Genomic DNA, 21,949 nt, shown 5'->3' with positions numbered 1-21,949 from the left:
TGCCATGTTTCAGCCACTGAGTGCACATGAACTGGATGCCATAAAATGATAAAACTACTGCAGCTGACATAGACCTCAGAATACTTCAGATCATATCTAACCACATTTTATAACCTGGAGCATGCCTACAGGATGCTTTCTGCTCTTCCCATTAGCTCCCTGCCTCCACTTGCTTAATTTCTCCTGTACTTGCACTATAAATATTTCTCCCATGTTTGTTTCTGTTTTCCACTAGTTTTTACTTTTGATTGGTTTCTGTAACCTCATCTCAAAAACGTTTTTTCAAATCTGCTGCTTTCTATTATGATGGACCCATTCAAACAGAAGCAGGGACTCCAGGGCATTGGTCACAGCACCAGCCTGACAGAGTTCAGTGTTTGCCGCTGCTCTCACTGCTTGTTTGACACAAGAAGTTTTTGGACAATGTTCTCACACACATGGTGTGACTCTTGGGGATGGTGCAATGCAGGGTCAGGAGCTGAACTTGATGATTCTGGTGGGTCCCTTCCAACTCTGCACATTCTGTGATTCTGAAAAACTTGAATTTTGGAATGGCTCAAGATTCAGACCATGTTGCAGAATTGTATTTCCCAGTTACCCCCTCTCAGTAAAATGGATTCAAACTTTGGGTAAGGATTCAATTAGGTATTCCAATGCTGCTCAAGCCCTGTGTTTGGGCCAGTACTTTTGTCTGACTAATACCAAGAGACTTGTTTTGCCAAAGATAACTTATTGGCTGAAATAAGTTATTCATAAGAATGAGTGTGCTCATTTAAGAGAGTAAATAAATAAATAAATAAATGCAATTAATACAATAAACAGGCTCTGTCATAGTACAGTATATCTTAAATAAACAATATTTTTACCATGTGTTGATGATTAATGAATGGCTGTTTCTGGCAAACCACTCAACTATAGCTCCAGGCATGGGACATCATAATTTTCCAAAAAATAGTAACAGCTCTCCTTATACATGCTTCAGACAGCCGCTATACATTGCAGTTTCCATGAAAAACAGGAATTTGGACTTGGATGAGTTGATTTTTTATAGGCCAGAGCTTATAGCTCATATAAATTGTGCACACATTCCTCAATGGCACAGGCCTCCCTAATATAAAAACAGATGCAGCCTTGTGTTCATGTGGTTCATAGAATGTGTCAGTGTTGGACTTTTTATTAAAAAAATATCCTGTGCAGTGGTTGAAAACAAGCCTTCTTGCTTCACTAATTCTGTCCCTTTTCCACTCCTGCCCACTTCCCCCTTCCTGCTGTAGTGGTGCAAGCATTACAGCTGGGCACATCTGCCTCTTGTAACCATCACCAGCATTTCCACTTTGGGAAACAAACACAAAAACCACTGTAGCAGCATTACTGGCAGATAACAGAGCACTTCAATTTGGATTTTTTTCTAGTATTGTCTGGATGATGTATATTATGTTTTTCCACAGCTTAGGAGTTGGCCAGCAGGGAGAATGACTGCCTTGCTGTGACTGTGACACATCAGATCAGGCTGAATCTGCTGGAGAGGATGGGAGATGCAGAGTTGGCTCTTCCCCAGGAGCACTGGATTACGCTCAGCACAGGGGGGATTCTGGAGCGCAGAGCTGGCAGCTGGAGGCTGGGCAGGAGGGGGCTCTGCTCAGCAGGACCAGGCTGGCAGCCAGGTCACACAAGGCATGGAAAGAAAGAGACTTTCACAAGACTCAAAGTGGTGGGTTCAGTTTCTTCAGCTTGGGAAGGTAATGAAAATTGCTGGATTGACACTGCCAAGAAAGAAGGGAGAGTGGCTCTTGTTTTTAGTGTGTCTCACTCAGGAGGCCTGATTCTCTCAAATTTTGATCTAGTTTATTACTTTTGTGTTCTAATGCTGCAGAAGGACAGTGGCCACAAAATTTTGAGGGAGATCTGAGGAGCCATGAGTGGGTTTGAGCATCAGAGACAACTTTCTTCTGGTTCAGCTGTCACAGAAGCTGCAAAACACAGCCTTGGGGCAGGTCCAGGGCCAGTGCCAGTAAATGCAGGTAACCATAATGCTCTTGTAGCACTGCCCATTGTGTACTCAATTCCATTTCTGAAATAATACACATTAAAAGAGGTGAGTGACAAGATAACTAGAGAGGCTGGCCAAAAAGCAAGCAGAAGGTGAATGAACAAGGAAAGGGTAAAAAGACTTGGAGGTGACACAGACACTAGTTCAAATAGAAAAACGGAGAGAAGGACCTGTACAGTAACTATAGCCTTCCTACAGAGCTATGAGAAAACACCCTGGAGATGCTGTAAAACTTTTGGATCTAGCTGGTTTAATTATCTTGTTTGGTTTTGCATTTTCTTCCAATAAGAATGTTATTATTCCAGTGGCATCACCTACTCAGATCTGTGTTCAGGCAGACACTGACATACTAGAGCAAATCTGAATGAAGCCCAGCAAGACCAATAAAGTGCTGGAGCATGTAACATATTAAAAATCTTCAGAGAATTGCTTTGCTAAGTCCCAGGAGAAGAGGCTTGAGATGGAGGAGACCTTATTGCTGTCTCCAGCTCTCATCAGAGCATATAGAGCCAGACCACTGTCAAAGTGCACTGATAGAACAAGTGGCATATGTAAAACTCTGATTACAAGGAAACTTTAATTTTTTTAATCAGGAAACTCTTGAAGAGGATCCCAGAGACTGGGCAACCTTCATTCTTAGAGATATTCAGAACTCAGCTGGCAAAGCCATGACTCACCTGGTCTTGTTGGGTACATTTAAAGCAACATCAGATTGAAACACTCTCCAGAGGCCTCTTGCAACCTAATTCATTCTGTGACTCTATGACTTAACCAATTATCTTCTGGTATTTTCATTTATCAGCAGTACTTTCCATAATAACCTTATAATATTGATAGCTTTCATTAAAACAAGGAACTTTTCATCATTAAACTGGTTTTAGTGTTCTTTGTAAAAACAGCCTGTGAAAAATTTCATTTTGTCATTATTATTTTTTAAATGTTGTTGCAGACAAGCTGTCTTGAAATACACAGCTGAACTGGAGGAACAGGAACATAATGTTGACCCTCCTTCCTGGCTTTGATATGACTGGGATGGTAACATAACCACCTTCACCAAAAAACACAGATCAGAGCCTGAAAAAACAAATTCTTCAAAATGAAAAATGAAGAAATTGTGCAACATCTCTACAATTCAAGGGTTTTACTAAAGAGCATGAAAAGACCACTGTGTTATTTTTTCTTAAAACTAATCACACTTTAATAAAAGGCCATTTGTTGCATTAGTAAGGAAGCATAGCAAATCTTTCTCACAGGAGTATGAATGCCTTCAAGCAAGACAGCTGCACTCAGACAGCACTGCTAACTCTCAGATGTTGATTCAAGCTGTCTTCATCTTTCAATAATGAAAGTTTTTGTAGTCCCATGCAGAGTAAGCAATGAATAAATTTGCATGTGTTTGTGGTTCTTGTTTGCCATGGAGGTCCTCTCCAGGACATAAACACTCTGACTCCCCAGAGAACTTCACACTTGATGTGGCTGGTACTCATCAAGTACAGCCTTCTGGAGAAATTGAGAGCAGTGAGTAGGTAGTGACTGCAGATTCTTTAATACACAACTATACCCATACATTCAAGCACAGTTCTCCACTTCTCAGCAGTCACTTGTGCACCCAGAGCCCTCATTCTCATAAAAGCTGCTTGGGCTGAGTCCAACTCTCTAAACAAGATGATGTTCGTGTCTGCAGGTCTGAACTGTGGGCTGGCTGTCAGCTGCCAGAGGAGAAGAACCAAATTAAAGGGAGCACAGATGAAAAAAGTGTTAAAGTATAAATGCTCCAGTTACAAGAATGTCTTCTTATCAGACAGAAAAGATATATGAGCACACAGGGGATTTGCCATTCAAATCCTAATTGCTGATAACCTACTGATCTTCCCTTGTCTAGAGAAAAATACAGTTTAACCTCATTGTAGCGGAACAAGACATTGTTCAATGCCTTTCGGGAAACTCCCAAGAATTTGTCCTTCAATTCATTGTTGACCTTTATATTAACATATATTAACCCCATGACAACATTCTACCTGGTCTCAACATGTATTAGCTTGGAATGAATATAATCAGTAGCTTTAGTAGTAGCACAATTTTTCTTCTGGCTGATTTAAACTTTAAACAAGTAACTAACAGTCCTGACATTTAATTCCTGCTACATTTAGAAAATTAATGAATTCAAAGCTTGAGTTTGCTTTCTTTTCAATATGGAACAAATAACATGTTTTCTTACTGTGTTCTGCCTTAAATTGCTGATGCAGCAGTCCCAAAAACCACAACCTTAATTTCAGAGGCTAACAGGCTTTGTATTTCAGGTGAATAACGGGGCCATTAAAAGGATTCAATCTTGTGAAGTACCTACTAGAATATTTTGATGCTTTCAGGTGTGAATCTTGAGGTGCTTTTTTCACTTTGGCTGCAGCAGGGCATAGAAATCATTACTTTCAACCATTTTTGTGGATATCCAAAACAATTATAATTTATTAATTTTGTGACTTTTAAAAGTATAGTAACTCATATCTAATAATATTGTAATACCTTTAGTAATACTAATAAAAATGTTTTATATATTAGTGTTTATATTAAAAATACACATAATTTGTCATATGCCTCAGTGCCCACCTCATCTCAACAAACAGTATACACAACAGTAAACAGGAAGTGGAGTTTTTAACCATTCTGAATTACAGTAGACATGCTGCCCATGACTCTTGAAATCCATTAGCCAGGGGCAATTATACCTCCTGGGGAATCCTGTGGCAAAGGAGAAGTTTCATAATGTACCTTTATGACCTAAAGTACATACACATATATACAAAACTTAAAGCCTGAGCTGACAGTCTGAATTTTTTCCTGCTCCTTGCCATCCCCTTAGCTGGCAGGGATTCTTATATGTCAGCCTAAAACACGCATTTCACTACTGCTTTTATAAGGTGCCATAGAGAGGTATGGAAAGGCTTTTAAAAGCTCCATTTACTTTACTGTGTGCTTATATTACATGGAATGTGTTATATGTGTGTTACACATGTAACACAGAACCATCCACAAAAACCTGCCCTTGTGCAGGTCTAGCTGCTCCCTCACCTCCCTCCTCTGCCTTCCTGCCTCCAAGAGCTGCCTGGCAGCTTTGCAGGACAGGGCTCTAAGTCCCTGCAAACAAAGAGATTCCAGTTCTCAGTCACCAGGGCAACACTTCCCCTCTATGGCAGCTTTTCCTTCAGGGAAATGCTCATGTGGACTCCCCACCAAAGTCCAGTTGGAGGAGTGTTCCTCCTTGAAAGCAGCCAGATCCATTGCACTTTCATTTATTTTAAAAGCTTTTCTTCGCAGATGAGCAGCGGCAGACAGAGCTTCAGTTCTTCTTTCTATCCACAAACCAGAGGTTCAGGATGACACGGAACAAGTTCTGCCATTTCAAAGAAGGATTTTTACAGAGTATCCATCGCCCAGGCAGAAACTGCTCCAGGCTCAAACATCAAATGAGAAGACCACAGAAGAACTACACTGAAAGTGACTTTTTCCTGTCCATGATAGCATTTGTTCAAAGAAAATTCTCTGCCTTTTGCATAAACCAGCAGAATTCCCGCAGTATTAAGACATTTAAATTAAAAGTACAACAGATCTTGCAAAGCATGTCATCTTGGAAGTGTTGAAAATGTCTTTTTTATTTTTAAATGACAATTTCAAACTTCTGTTTGAAAGCTACCAGCTTTTAAACTGATATGGTAAGTGGGTCAAGTTATATAAATTCTGATTATGTAAGATCATCTAATTCCTAAAAGGCACTAAAAGTAAACCAGACTGTTTAGCACCAGCACTGTCACAGGCAAATCTTGGGTTAAAATGTTCTCATTTTTAATAGCTTCTCTTTTATATTAAGAATATTCATCCAAAAAGTTTCATAATTTTACAAAAATGTTCCTTTGTAGTTTCTTGATTTAATCTCTTTGGCCTATTTCACCTTCAAGAACTCTTCAGCTTGACAGATTGGATCCAGCTTTGGCTTTTAAGACACACTCTGCCATTTTGTGTGTCAGCCTTAATCCATTTGTCTGTTTCATCCCTTTGATTCATGTGACCTGGAAAAGAGAGTTGTCTTAGCTTAATCTGACACACAATAAACATATCATCATCACATTGTCATTTTTTTCCAAACTCCCTGGAAGCCTTTATAGCACTTTCATTTGGTAGAATTTGTGTACTTTTAGCAGAGACTTCCAACATTTCCTTTTTGATACAGTTTTTTTGCATTAATCTAATTTCCCATAATAATCTTTACAATAGAGTAGTGGTTTTTATTATATATAGTACTGCACTATTTATTTTAAGCTAAGAAATGTGTTATGGTGAGTTGACCCTGGTTGGATGTCAGGTACCCACCAGAGCCACTCCACCACTCTCCTCCTCAAACGAATAGGCCAGAGAAAATATAACAAGAGGCTCATGGGTAAATTTAAGGACAGGGAGAGTTCAGTCAACAATTACTGTCACAGGGAAAACAGACTCAACTTGTGGAAAAAAATTAATTTCATTTATTCCCAACCAAATCAGAGAAGGGAAATAAGAAATAAAGCTGAATCTTAAAAACATATCCCAGTCACCCCTCCCTTCATTCCAGGCCTAATTTCACTGCTGATTTCTCTACTCCTCTCTACCAGAGGCACAGGGAGACAGAGAACGAGGGTTTTGGTCTGTCTCTGCCACTCCTTCCTCTGCAGGAGGAGAACCCTCATGCCCTGACATGGAGTCCTCCCCAAGCTGCAGGTGGATCTGTGCAGCCCTGCAGACCTCCAGGGGCTGCAGGTCAATCTCTACTCTGCTATCTGGAGCACCTCCTGCCCCTGCTTCTGCACTGGCCTGCAGGGCTGCTGCTCTCACATATTTTCACTCCTCTCTCCAGCTGCTGGTGTGCAGTGGGGTTTTTCTCCTTTAGCAGTGTTAGTCACAATCACTGATGGGCTCAGCCCTGGCCAGTGGTAGGAACCTTGGAACAGGCTGGCACGGGCTCTGTAGGACACAGGGGAAGCTTCTGGCAGACAGAAGCCACCCCTAGAGCCCTCACTACCGAAACCTTGCTACACAAACTCTACATGTACTGATTTTCTATGGGGTAGGGTTAATTTTTTTTTAATAGTAGCTAGGATGGACCATGTTTTATATTTCTGCTGAAAACAGTGTTGAAAATATATAAAATTTGTTATTTCTGAGTGGCCCCTCCAGAGTTTCAAGGCCTTTTCTGCATCTAATACTGCCCTGCCAGCGAGGAGACTTGGGAGTGAGTGAATAAGCTGGGAGGGGACAGAGCCAGGACAGCTGACCCCAAATGACCAAAGGGATTTTCTGAACTGTATGGAGTCATGTTCTGTATAAGAGCAGAAGTGGGAGCAGGGGACATTCAGAGTGACCAGGCATTTGTCTGATCCAGTACCTGTTACATGAGATACCGCCCTGCTTTCCTGGGAATGGCTGAACACCTGCCTGCTCTGGGAAGTAGTGAAAGGATCCCTTATTTTGCTTGGCTTGTGTGCACAGTTTTTGCTTTATCCATCAAACTGTCTTAATTTCAAGGCCTCCTTATCCCAACCCATGAATTTTCTCACTTATTTTTCTGCTTTTCTCCCCCATCCCATTGGTGGGGAGTGAGTGGCTGCCTGGTGCTCAATTGCTGGTTCTGGTTAAAGCATGACTCTACACGAGATACTAATCTGGCTAAGTAATTTCAAAGATTTTAATTGTTATTGTAAACACTGAAAAGAGACATGGCAGGACCTGACTGTCCAGATGACCAGACATTTTGCTGCTATTAAAGCTTCCTTATGATAATGGTCTAAAAAAACCCCACAACTCTGAAGTATCTCTCTTACATGTTTCACATAAACCACATTCATAGTCATGGCCTGTAAAGTTCATTATATAACAAAGAAGAGAGCTCAACTCAGTCTTACTTTGTAATTAAGAAACCGAGGCCAAGAGAAAATAAGCGACTTTCCAAATTTATTCACAAGATTTGTGTCCATATTGGGAATTAAACTGGGATCTTTAAAGTCCCAAATCAGTGCCATTATCACAAACATCACCCTTCACTTTGGTTTATCTTTACAAAATATCATTTATTATTATTTTAGTGTTCCATTAACTCTGTGAATTTTAAGTTTAGAACTATTTTGAGCCTGGAATAGCAAGAGGGATGGCAGGGACTGAACCAACCTTGCAAACATGCTCTGCTCTGACCTGTAACACAGCTGAAATTAAATTCTGGCCACAGTAAAAACAGTGGCAAAACTCCAACTGACATCACTGCATTGGTTTCCACAACCCAGGCCTATGTGCCAGAACTTTTCAATAGTGTTTCAGTGCTTTAGCTGTTCTAAGTGGGATTCATTTCAGTTTATGGGCCAAACCCATAGCAATTCATAATAGGCTGAGGTATGGTTTGGAAGTACAGAGTTCTCAGAGGAGCCCAACAATGTCAGTCACTTCAGTGTCCCTTCTTATCAGACTACAGATTGCCTTCAGGCGTCTCCATGGGGATGTCCTAGTACAATTTCTGCACTCCTCATTGCTCCAGACAGCAGCAGTCTCAATCCCACTCAGTGTATCATTTCTACAGTAAAGCAGAATCCACAGACCTACTCACCATCTAATTGAAGACTTAAATCTGTGATTTAAGTCTTCAATTAGAATCACCAAGTTGGACAAATGTGTTGTATATGGAATACATTAAAATTTGAAAGTTCAGTTCCTCAGAGCTTTCCTGAATCACTGATTTTCAATAGTGTTGTATCAGAGAGTATAGAAGGAAAATTAAAATACGATCTGTCTTTTAAGCATAAATAGTGTTCAAAACATGTCATCAGTCTGGTTTTTAAACAGGAAACAGCCTCCAGGTGACAAGAAATTGAACCAACAAAGAAGTATAAAGGAAAATTTCAGCTGATCATTTAACAGAGCTGTAGCACACTAAAAATACAGCTTTTTATCCTAGGGAGAGAGGACACAATAAATGCAGGGCAGCTATATATTTCCAGAAAATGCATACTGGAGTGCTTGGTCCCAGTTCTTCTCTCCCATGTTTTTGTGACTATGGCTTGTACTTCTCCACAAGAAACAAACACTGAAGCACAGAATCAGTGCTGAAAATGGTTTCATGCACTGCTTACACCTTGGCAAAGAAGTTAAAGAAAAGCTTATGGAACACAGGAACAAATTTACAAGAGCCATTTTAAAGCTGAGTTGTTGTCAGAGCTCTGTTTCTCATTTTGCTTTTTCTGTCTGAATGTAGAAAAGTTTTCTTCCTTGTATTTCTGGAAATTTTCCTGTGAGGGAAATATTAAGGTTATTAAGCCCATCACTAGTAGGAGGTTCAAAGTTATTTCCAATATTTAAACAGCTTTGTGTATGAGGCACTAATCAAACAAGGTTCAGTAGGAGACCTTCTGATGGCTCCTTGGGTCTTAACTGTACTCACTGCTTGTGCTCTGAATATAATGAGAACATAAGTGGATTTTGAGGAAGACTTTGCTAGATTGATTAAATCACAAAAGCAAACAGCCTCCTGGATTGAGAATGGGGCGGGGGGAAATTAATTTCAAAACCTACCAGTCAAGACAGCAGCAGGAGTTCATGAGAAGACAGATACACCATTATGCTGTGTGGCCACTTTTTCAATTTAATGCCCATGAAAAAGGTTGTGGTTTTTCCCCCTCTCCAGCATGTGGTATTTAAAGGAAGGTAACACATATGCAAAACTTTACACAGTGAAGTGCTGACTGTTTATTTACTTGCCTTCCTGGAGACTGGAGAAGTTGAGAGCTCTATTTTCATACCACAAAACACAAGAAGAGGATCATATTTTAAGTGTTGTTCATTGGTAGCATTAGGACTGTGGTATATATCAAAAGGCTGTGAACAGCTTGAGCTGAATGCAAGCTGAAACCAATAAAAATCTGTAGGATAGCATCTCATCTAATGTGTTTAATAAAAGTTGGATGAACTTTCTATTTGACTCAAAGGAATGTAATCTTTTCCAGATACAACCTGGGTCTTTGTTTATTTTTTTTAAGATATTGCTTAAGGATCAAGGCTTCACAGAGGGCAGTGTGTAGAGGGACACTATAAAACAAAGCTCTTCCCACTCAATTCTAATGGCTAAGAGTCAATAAAAACTGCTTCTAAGAAAGAAGGAAAGTTCTGAAGTGCCTTGAGAACAGACTAAACAGGGGAGGCATGACAGCAGATAGTGTTACTCCTGGGATCAGGACTGCAATGCTGACTGCAACAAACCCAAGACAGCTGCACAGTGGGAGAAGGAGCTCTACACTTGGGCAGCTGGTAAACTTCAGATAAAACCTAAAGTTTCAGCAGACTGACATAATACAAGCTCTTTCAGTTATTTCCCTTTTAAAGGCAAGTTTCTTGTCTCATGTTATTCACTGCCCTTCAGCTGTGTTTGTATTCACCCCTTGAACTCCAGGCAGCTAAAAACACAGACATTACCTTGAAGTAAGCAATATAGAATTCCTCATAATGAAGACTCTTAAACACATCCATCCATAAAGCTTTGTGCATAGTATAGGAGATTCATGCAGTCAGCCCCCTCTGGCACACTGGCCTTAAAGCAATCCTAAAGGGAAGGCCACAGCATTCCATAGGCTGCTCTCCCAGTACTACTGTATGAGGGACCACTGAGTGAACAGTGAAAAGTAATTACTCCTGATGGCAGGAAACATCTGTCTAGATCCCCTTTGCTCCAGCAGGGAACATCAGGCAGAAGTGAAAGTTGTAATATTTCAGTGCATGCTTGAATGAATGATTGTTGCAAGGAGAAAGGTGTTTCCACAATCTACGGGGAGAACCAGGCAGGATGAGAAAACCTGAAGCATGTCAGTAAGAGAAACCTGAAAAGCCAGAGGTAGGACAGCAATGTCAATGTCCATCTTCTCAAAGGAATCTGATAATTACAGACAGGCTGACTCTCCAGAGGCACAGGAAGAAAGCCAGCTAAGAAGTTCTGCAGTATTAAAAGAATAATTAGATATTTCATCAACCCATAAGGTAGAGGCAATGTGTACCTGAAAATTTGCACAGTGGAAAAGGAGTTAGAGAAGTCAATGGGGGATTTCCTCTCCATGCCCTGTATGCACATCTGAGGGAAGGCATAAATTAACGTGGGAGACTCCCATTACCTGCACGGTTACCAGAAGCACGGCTCAAAGGAACACTGCTCTCAGGTGGCTTAGCAAAGCTCTTGTGCTGTAGCCAGGATGGGATTAGCACCAAAACCTAAAAGTCCTGTTAACTGCTGCAATTGCTTTGATGCTGACAACAAGGGGAGCAAGTATGTCTCGACTTGGGAGAAAACAGTAACCCCCAAAGCACATGCTCCTTGTGTAGGGACAGAAAAATACAAAGGGTTGTATTTTACAATTGTATTTTAAAGGTTACCCAGTTGAGAAGGTAAGAACAGGGAGACACAAGAACCATGACAAACATCCACAGCCTCTGAGGAGCCCTTGTGACATGGTGGGACTTTTACCATGGAAACTCACACAGCTGCTGCAAACCAGATGAAGTGACTGCAAAGTTACAAAATTACTCAGCACCAAGCAGATGGCATCAGGTGAAAGGTTGCCACTGGATAGGAACTTGGCACTAGAACTGGGGCAAGGATGGAGAAACATCCAAAATCAGGTGAGTACCTGGCACCACTCAGAGATGAGATTTACATGGTTTATTTTCAAGACAATTATGTCAACGTAAATTGTTGACACCATTAACTACAGGGATTGAAATAAAGTCTCTGAATGACTGCAAGACTTTTTCCAGCAAGTTTACAGTGGTTAACACACAAGCTGGCAACCAAAGTGACTAATGTGTGTCCAATGGCTGCATTTCTTTCAGTCCTCATGCTGATAGCCTTCCTTTGTTACTGTGGAGTGGGTGGGAGCAGATGGTCACATCAACCTGAGACAAGAGAAAACGGGGCTGAAAGCCTCTCTGGAGGAAGCACTGAATTTGGTCTGAAATGCTCACAATCTGCAGTACTGACAGTCCTACTGCCTCCCCAGAAAAGTGCTACAAGGAAGTTTACCTTGCTGTTTAGCAAAGCGTCCTTTACCATAAGGTCAAGTTATACTTTCTAGTCCTATTGCCAGTGGACAGAACAATTTATTTCTTTATTTCTCTGTAGCCACTTCTTATGTACTAGAAAAATGCCTCTTCTCTTCCCTTTGTCGACAAAACCAGAACTTTTCAGTCTTCTCTCATTAATCATGATTTTAGGACTCTGATGACATGTTCTCCTTTAGAGATTCTACAGTTTTGAAGGACAGTACTCAAAACTGGACAGATTCCAGCAAATTATTACTAATGCCATGTAAAGGCAAAGCATTGAGTTTTACAGAACAAGCATGTTAATATGCTGTTTGTTTTAAATGGTGTAACACTACCATTTCCTGATATTATTTAAATATTGCTCCTCTTGGGACTACGTGGTAATTGTTCCTAACTTTGTACTTTGAACTTACTGGAAAATGGCCTAAAAAGCATATAAATCAAAATTACTTGAACTTTAACCTTGACCTTCAACATGTTTGCAACCCCTTTGACATAACAGTCTCTTAAGTTCATTTTCTGCTTAAATACTTAACTCTTTTTAGCCTGCTACACTTTCTCTTACCACATGTAGTACCTATAGCTAATTACCTCTGCTGGCATAAGATTTAAGAGCACAGGCACACTTGGAGACAGGGAGAAGGCAAACTGAGCAGTAGGGGCTTCCCTTCTTGGCAGTGAAAAGAAAGATTGACATCACCTTGACATGATTACAATCAGAAATTACTGGAATTGCTCAAGCACTCTAAAGACAGCCAGCCAAAACACTTCCCCTGACAAAAGCTAGACCAGAGTTTACTCTGTTTTTGTAACATTGCACTTTACCATACATACTACTTCTAAGACTACCTACTGATGCTAATGGAAACAGATGCCTTGCCCTTGCAAATTACTTCAAAGAATGAACTCCCTGTCACTGCTCTCTAGCTTCCTCCTTTTCTCAGCAAGTGTCTCAGTTTTGCAGGAAAGTCCCTTTTTTTCCTAAAAGAGCAAAACACATTTTCACACATCCTTCTGTCTCTGGAGCACTCACTCCAGACTTCCATCATCTTGCTTTCTTTCACTACATCCCCTCTGTTCCTCGGCTGTCTGGAAAAACCCTGGCTGTGAGTGCTTGTGGGGTTGTACTGACTCCCCCCTCGGTGTGGAAGTTGGGGGGATGATGTACATGATAACTGCTCTAAAGCAGTAGGGAAGGCTTTTCTAGAGCAGGGAAGTGCAGGACAAAGTGCATGTTTTCCCAAGTCACAGAACTCCACCCTGTCTTCCCAGTGGACTGTCCTTTCAAACATTCCCAGAGGCAAGTAAAGCTTCCTAAGAGGTCACAGTTCCTGTGTTATTCACATGAGAACTGGATTTTCTAAAAAATCATCTGGTTTTAACCTAATCTTTGAACTCAAAAGCACAAAACTCCTAGACTGCCATCCTCTTGTGGTACAGTTTTAAAGGACTTGGCAAAGCCCCTCTTCCCTCTCTATTTTACATTTCTTCAGTCACAGCAGCAGGACAGCTATGGACCTTGTACCTTCAGCAGTGAATAATGTTCTCAGGATGCAGAAATTGTATTAAATGATTTTCAATTATTTGAGGATCTAATTATACAAGTAAATTAGCAAATATCACTTTTAGGAAGAAGCAATTGTTGATAATGAGGGGTAAGTTCTTTGCCTGCAGAAAGAATACACCATAAGACAAAGAGAACTAGAACCAGGAAGTACCTCCCTTTTTATGTAATACCTTACCTTCTTTAAACAACTGATACTCACTGGCCTAATACTATTGCCTTTGTATAATCCTTGATAATTTCTGTGCCTTTGGGATATGCATATTTGAGAGTTAACTAATCAGTCACTTTTGGCCCCAAGTGACTAGATCATTTCCATACAGAACAGTGGGCTGAAAAATGACATCTCCTTCAGTGATGACTGTCCTATATAAACACTGACTGGGTTGTGAAACCAGAGCAGTCATTCAGCTGTGTATATTTGAAACACCACTCTTATCTATAATGTTGCCAAAGCAGCAAGATGATTGATTGGCCCGTGGTCCTCATTCACTGAAGTCTTGTTTTACTGCTGAGATGTTTCATTTCACAGAGTCTTGCTGGGGTCCTTCCACAGATTTCTAGCCTGAGAACTTCTAATTATGGTTTTTAAAGAAACTGCATTTAATAATCACTATTAAATTTAAGTGCTAGTTACTGTTCCTACAGAGGAAAAGATTATATAAGCAGGCTACATACTAAACTTATGTAATTACACTTCTTATGTTTCCTGACTTTAAGATTACCATCTTACACGGGAGAGGAAAAGAGTTTTTCTGCATATTTTCTTAGGTTTAAAACCAGAGCAAAACCCAAAGCCTTACCCAATCTGCTATCACATCAGGTCACACTGACATAACACGTTCAAACAAATCTGGAGACCTCAGACACATTAAGTTAATGTATTCTCTAGAGCAAACTGTTTAATTGGTAAAAGCCAACAGCCTTAACTTCTAGATAGCCACATCTGGACTGGGGGAGAGAAATACACACCCTGACAGTGAATTGTGCAACTGCTTTCTAAAGCAGGAAACAGCAAGACCTGGGATTCTAAGTTCAATTTTAAATGCCTTACAAGAATCCTTCCAGTAATTGCAGGTACCTTTCCATGTACTCCCTTCTCTATTGCTCCAGCTTCTTCTGCTCTTCTCATCTCCCACCCATCATTTCTCAGCCTATCCTGCAGTACTGTACATTTATATATATATATGCCATATACCCCTTTTACTTCCCCCTTTGACTCAGAAACTGACAGATATTTTTAAATTATATTTTTAATATAATAGGTTGCCTAGGAAAGTCTACATGACTTTCTAAGCCAACAAAGCAATGGGTCAAATTCAGCTCTGGAGTACCTCCCACAAATTCACTGGACTAACACTGAAGAGGAATTTGGCTCTAAGACTTTTGTTAGAAGAAGTTGATTACATTCACAAGTCATTTACCAAATAAAATTTTCAAGTCATCCAGTAACATGGGGAGTACAACAGCACAAGCAAACATCTGAATGTGAAGCAAATTAAACAAGCAGCCGCCAAGGGCAATAAACTAATAAAGAAATGTAGATGCCTTTGACTTAGGCCAGACAGACATTTATTGGAAGCCAAGATTAGTAAGCCTTACCACTTAGAGTTACATGATCGTCTTTGGAGGCACTCTGTGTTTCTTTTAACTGGATCTCCGAGCTCACATCCACTTTTCTTCCAGACAGCTCTAAATAAGCTTTGAGAGACGCAGGTACCTTGACGGTAATTGAACCTGGTATAAATTTAAGTGAAAGCTAGTTAGTTTAACCTTGAGATCAAAGCATGAAATGGTCCATTATTCCACTAAATGGAATCAAATTAGCTGGTTGTGCTTGGTTGTTTTGGTTTTTTTAGTCTTCAGAAACAGTAATCCCCTTTTTTTTTGGTCACTGAAAGGATAAATGAAGGTATCTTCATTTATCATAAACAGAGTATGTCACATATAGAAAATAGTTATCACAGTATTTCCTTCACAGACATAAAAATAAATAGTGACATACACTTCTAGCATTATCTTTTGGCAGAGGATCTTATTACAAGAATGATCAAGGGAAGCAAATATAACAGATCTCACAGGTATTATGACTTTAAATTCATCTTCTAGTTGCATATTGACATTCCTGAACAAGGACAGGGCATAAGATTTGACAAATAACCCAGCCACTGCACGGCACACGATGAAATAATTGCTCTGGAAGGATGAGATGCTGCTCACTTACTGTGAGCACTGGTGATTGTCTTTGCTTTACTGCTCAGGGACAGCTGTTCACATCCTCCAGCAGATGCAGTCTCAAAGCTGACTAACCAGCTTAGACTAAGCATCACTAACATGTAAACTAGTAGCAAAATTGCAGCTTTGGTGGCCTAAATAATTATACTTTGAGATTAAAACCAGATATTCTGACTTCTGCTTGCCCTAAATATGTGCATCTGTGCATCAGACCAAAGGCAAGACACTGGGCCCCCAACCTGCTCACATTAGTCATATTTTTGGAATAACTCAGTCACAAAGTTTGAAAGCTCTCTCCTACACATTACATCAAAAACCTGAAAAATTCAGAACACGTTTCCTTTTTATTTGCTCCTTAGTTTTTGCTCAATTTTAACATTCACTTTAGAAAAACATAAAACAGTTTCTTGACATACATTCCAGAAACTTAAGCAGAACATGGTAAGAATAACAACTAAGGAGCACCAGCAAGCAACCCTAGCTAAGCAATTTAGACTCAGCAGAATCACTTGCCTGTGACAGTTCTGATGAACAAATAACTTCCAGTATAATTCAGGCCTGCATTTTTCTGCATACACAAAGGCCTTAGAATAGGAAAGGGAAAAGGTCTTCATCTTTGTGTCCTCTTTGGAGAGTTGCACAGTGATGACTCATAAAAACCAACACACATGCAGCTCATTTATCACAAATGGGACATTTTCTACACTGCAGCTGTCGGCAGTTATTCTGAATTTACAGGGTAAACAGAAATAGAACTTCAACTTTGCCTTTACTAAACTGTGCTGCCAGAAGAGATGTCAGAAAATATTTTGAAAATAACATTAATTAGCTTTTATTAAGTATATTCCTCTTCTAATTCAAATAGACATTAACTTTGCAAAATGACACAAAAGGTAACCAAGAAATAATATGAAGTTCTTTTCACTAATGAAAAAAAAAATTGATTGTACAGAAAGATGCACAAATAATTTCAATTCATTGACACCATCAGTCCCATTCTGAGTAACTGTTAGGTTTTAACAGGGCACAGGAATTGTCTCAGAGGAGACATAGGTGGACCAAATACCAGGTTCACTTAAACCACATGAAGTGCCTGACATGAAATTAAAGTCAAGTATAAAAATGCTGTAGTGTGTTTTGGATGTTTTTTGTTTGTTTGCATTTTCGGTTTTTTGCTGTTGTGAGGTTTTTTTTCCCAACTAGGAACAACAAGATGTTTTCAGGGCTCTGCAATTTACAGTATCATATCTTCAGAGTGGTAAACTATGAATTCAACCTTAGGTGAGAGCTTTTAACTAAGAACAGAAATTTTAATGAGCAAGCAGGAGAGAAAATTAAGGCCAAATATTAATGTAAGGCTCTCCTATCTTGGTTTTTCTGCCTTCAAATTTTCACAGTAGACATTTCAGTCAGAAGGCAAGAAAAATAAATATATGTGTGTCAGTTATCACTGCATATACAGCATCATGGAGAAAACTGCTCAAGGCAAAGGAACACTGCAGGACTAGTCAGCTCTGCAGAATTCTGCTGGGTATATTGCCAGGAAAAAAAAAGAAAAACATTGAAAACCACAACTACTTTTAATCCATCTTAAGTATTCTTATCCCTTACAGACCTTATTATATTTTAAGTATTTACAGACATCTTCCAATAATGATGAAAAAAAAAGATGTAAATAGCCAACAATCACAAACTTTTCTTTTTTTTAGAGACAGATTAAAAAAACCCAAAACAAACCTTTTATCTCCTTTTCTTTTACACCAAAATCTGACACAAAAAATATTTTATTTAGTTTGCTAACCTTTCTGGGATTTCAGATCCACTTTTCTTAATTGACTGACATAAACATCGATTGTCCCATGATACGTAGAAGCTTTTAGACTTCCATCTGATGAATCTATTAAAAAAAACCAACAAAACAACTTGTGTATCATTTACTCTTTTTAAGTAAAGACTTACCAGATTTTTTCTTTATACTTCAAACTGATTTTTATCAATTCTTCTCTATTTAAGAAGTATCATAATAATTTACAGGATGTCAGCCTTCACTTAGAGCAACAGGTTTCTGAAAAAACCCTATCTCCCCAGTCCAGAATTGGGACACACTCAGGCTGTAGCTCTGCAGTTGTTCTACATCTACAAGGGCCCAACTGCAGTGCACCTCTTTCTACAGGAATGTCCTTATCTTTGCGTGAAAATCAAGCACAAAACTTGAATACTAAGATCCCTTTTTGTTTCCAAAAGAGTTCATTTGCTCGGAATCTGCACAGGGAGAACTTTAAAAAGGAAAGAAACCCGATGCAAAAATCAAGCAGCTGTTCACTGCAACATCTTGTTAGACAGAATAACTGAATACAGGCTTTGTAAAGTCGGATTCACTACACATTCGAATGATCAACAAATGTTTAATATGTGCAAGAAAACAGCATTTGTTCTGTGCCCTAGAATAGGGAGACTAAATTTTCTTTCATACTTTATTAGCAGAAATTTATGATCATAAAAATTTGCAAAGAAGAATTTTTACAAATAGAAAGTCTTTAAGAAGCTTTAATTGTACCCTTCAGTAGTCTTTCTTTGCAATGTATTCCAATTTTAAATACATAGAGTTCCACAATATTAAGTGAAGTCCCAAAGAGTTTACATTCAAACTACTGAACAGGCTTATACATAATAAAAATGGCAAAGAAAATATAAAAAAACCCAAGAGGAGCATAAAAAAATTACATTTTAAAGTAAGCAAAAAGCAGTTACTGAGAGGTGTTTTTAGAGACAAAGCTAGAAATTGAAGTATTGGCAAGAAATCCTGAGATGCTGATAGAGACTGGTTTCTGAATATGCATAGAGCAAACCCAACAGCCAAACTATTAGAAGTAGCTAAAATAATAAAATAACACCTGAATGAAACTTCCCATTTTAAAAAGTAAAAGCATTAATGAGAGAATGAATTTGATTAATCACAACAAGGATGTGTCATATTAACATTTTATGCTTGCCATACAGTTTTACCTCTAATTAAATTCATCTGTAGCTTTTCTGATCCCAGGTTTCAAGCACAGATGCCAAAGATCAGTGCATTGCTTACAACAGCAAAAACACAGAAAAGGATCTTTATCCCTTCAGCTGAAGCTGATTTCTTTGGAAGGGAAAGTAATTAAAAAAAAGCAGCTAATCCATACTTAGCTGAGAAATGGAGAAGGGCTTTGGCTATAAAGAAAACATTAGTAGCTAGAAATAAATGTGAATGCTTCTGACATCTCAAGACTTTGTAATAAAGAAGGCCTGTTTGAAATCTGGAAAAAAAAAATTAACTCTTCATTAATAATGAAGAGTTTTGCTTGTCTAAGTGAAAATGAAACATTGATTTTAACTAATGACTTTTTAAAAGGTTGCTCATAATAGTTGAAAAGTTAAAGTCATTAGAACTGGAAAATTTGACATACATCAACTTTTTAAATGCACATTTTAAGTAGTGATCACTAGAAGCTTTCATGCAAAAGCTGCTTTGCAGATATTCCCCATCAAATTTAGTAACAGCCAATTATCAACCCTCCACATAATCTTGACAGAGATTTTGTTGGCAACAGATACAGGAAGCATTCAGCCTTCCACTCTTCTGCTTTAAACAACCCCTAGAAAGTTCCTTATCTATTCTAGGAAGAAAGAAGAGTCTCCTGTGACAGAACAGCAGCTCTCTCCAGGGAGAACAGCTACAAACAGTCCACACACCACCAGCTGTTAGTGCTTTAGAGGGACAACATTTACCCACTGAAACTTTACTCTTCCCACTTCTCAAATGCAAAAGCAGCTCCTGTGAGATTCTTCCCAGTGAGAAGACAACTTTTGTGATTCTCCAAGACTGAACAAAGTGTTCTTTCCTAGATCTTCAATTAATAAATACTAAAATAAAAAGGAATCTCATTTTGTGAGAGACTGGATGGGGTTTGCAGAAGGCATCAGCATGAATAAAGGAAACAGGAGCAGGACAGTAAGGACAGGCTCACCAAGGCACAGATTTATCAGAAAGCCAAAAACAACCTTGAGGGAGATGGAAGATATTGTCTTTTCCATTGAAGAACAGTTTTGGGAGGATGACTTGCCAGATTTCAAATCCAGAGCACCTCACTAATACAAAGTTTCCTACGGCTGAGGAAACCACAGCAGAGTTTCAAAACCACCAAGAAGCTTGGCAGCACTAACCAAACACTAAACCTGACACTAAAACACTGGACAGTAAACAACTGTTAAGCTTTGACCTGTGGAAGTAACATGAAATATATTTTATGGAAACAACAGAATATGATTTATGCAATGAATGTTACAGACATGATATTAAATACAAGTGTGCATATACAAGTAATAGTACCAAGAAACATGGAATTATTCATCACTTCTTCAAAGTTCATAGAGTTGCTGTTTAAAATTTGTCTCTAACTCTTAACAAATAAAGTGGAATAAAAGGTAAATGGATTTAAAAAAAAAACAAACCCAAAGATGAGGCACAGAAAAGCACCCAAATCTAAATAAATAAGTATTTCAACAATAAAAAATTACCATATACTAAGAAGCATAGGCTGATAGGATAAAACACGTAACAAATAGTAATGGAGACAATACGTATTTTATGGTTAGCACAGATCAAACCTAAGGCAATTTATTTTCAAATATATACCCAGTTCTAGCTGATATCAATGTCAATAACTGAAGGTAAAAACAAGAAAAAAATGTATAGTTTGAACTCAGAGTTTGCTGAGGACTGACAGGGAAAAGGTTTTCTCCAGGGTTTTTCAAGGGGGAGAACAAGGAGCCTTTTACCAGAAATGGAACAGATGGTCACTCTTGAGCAGCTTTAGCTATTTAAGAATTTACTGGTACTGGAGAAAAAAAGATGGAAATGAAAGGGCACAGTGAAGCAAGATGTCCTTGGCAAGGACAAAAGTCTCTGTTAAGATTTATGAAAATTAAAAAGGGCTTGAAGAATAAAATTTAAGTCACATAACTTGGGAAAGACTGCACAAAAAAAAAATCAGTGAAAGACCTACAAAAGTAACACTTAGTATCACTTCTCCCTTCACTTTATCAGCCAAGCACTAAAGAAAGGATTAAACACAAGTGATCTTTCCTTAAATCTAAGTAAAAACATACTTTTCCTAACAGCACCTAAAGACTGGCCTTGTTCATGGTAAAATCAGTGACAGAATCAATCTCTATAGGAACACCAAATATTTATTACGATTTGATTACAGACTGGAGGGACAATAAAATTGCAGCATATCTGAAGCGTGATGAAGATTTAATTCCTGCTTAGCTATCTTGTATTTCTTATTTATAGAAAACTGGCAAATACTCTATTTAGTTCATTGTTCTAAAACTGTCATATGAAAACTATTATAAAAAACTGAAATGTAGTCATTAAATAGACTTCACTATTATTTATTATCTAGAATTCACAAAATTGCACATACTACTGAAAAATCCTCAGCAGTCCTGACCATACTCACCACGGGGACCTGGCAGAACAAATGATGCAATACACAAAGCAAAAACTCTCACAAAAACAATTCCTTTCCTAACTAAATTGTCCAGTCTATCCTTTTACCTCTTAATGATCTATTTTCTACCCCAATTTTTAAGTTATATCTATTGGTTGTAAAGGCCATAATATCTTTTTGATAAATTACTCTGCTCCAAAAAAGCCCAAACAACCAAACCACCTGGCTTGTTGAGTTTGGAGGAAAGGAAACTGGGGGGAGACCTCATTGCTATCTGGGGCTTCCTGAGGAGGGGAAGGGCACAAGGAGGTGCTGAGGTTTTCTCCCCCGTGTCCAGTGAAAGGTTTAATGGGAATGGTTCTTTTTTAGGAAGCAATTTTTTTTCAGAGAGAACAGTTGGACTGGATGATCACTGAGGGTCCCTTCCAGCTAAAATAAGGCCTTTAGCAAACTGGTCAAATAGGAGGTGTTCTCACATTTTCAGAGTTGAAAGTCTGGATCTTAAAAGTCTTT

At 38.9% G+C, this 21,949-nt stretch overlaps 2 protein-coding genes across 2 annotated transcripts in view; one reads left to right on the top strand and one right to left on the bottom strand.

The window, feature by feature from the left end:
• Positions 1 to 3,271, top strand: part of FBXL13 (F-box and leucine rich repeat protein 13) — a 60,402-nt gene extending 57,131 nt beyond the window's left edge. The window contains 2 exon segments of the mRNA XM_033514360.1: positions 3,000 to 3,096; positions 3,098 to 3,271. Coding sequence (XP_033370251.1) covers positions 3,000 to 3,096; positions 3,098 to 3,157 — 157 coding nt within the window. The 3' untranslated portion in view covers positions 3,158 to 3,271.
• Positions 3,272 to 5,670: 2,399 nt separating this feature from the next.
• Positions 5,671 to 21,949, bottom strand: part of FAM185A (family with sequence similarity 185 member A) — a 36,762-nt gene continuing 20,483 nt past the window's right edge. Inside the window, exons 6-8 of the mRNA XM_015628587.3 lie at positions 17,749 to 17,844; positions 15,315 to 15,449; positions 5,671 to 6,114 (exon numbers count right to left, since the gene is read on the bottom strand). Coding sequence (XP_015484073.1) covers positions 5,999 to 6,114; positions 15,315 to 15,449; positions 17,749 to 17,844 — 347 coding nt within the window. The 3' untranslated portion in view covers positions 5,671 to 5,998. The remainder of the gene's footprint in view (positions 6,115 to 15,314; positions 15,450 to 17,748; positions 17,845 to 21,949) is intronic.

The sequence above is a fragment of the Parus major genome, chromosome 1A (assembly GCF_001522545.3).
Source record: "Parus major isolate Abel chromosome 1A, Parus_major1.1, whole genome shotgun sequence".
NCBI classification, from domain to species: domain Eukaryota; kingdom Metazoa; phylum Chordata; class Aves; order Passeriformes; family Paridae; genus Parus; species Parus major.
This window is presented reverse-complemented; position numbering and strand designations above follow the sequence as displayed.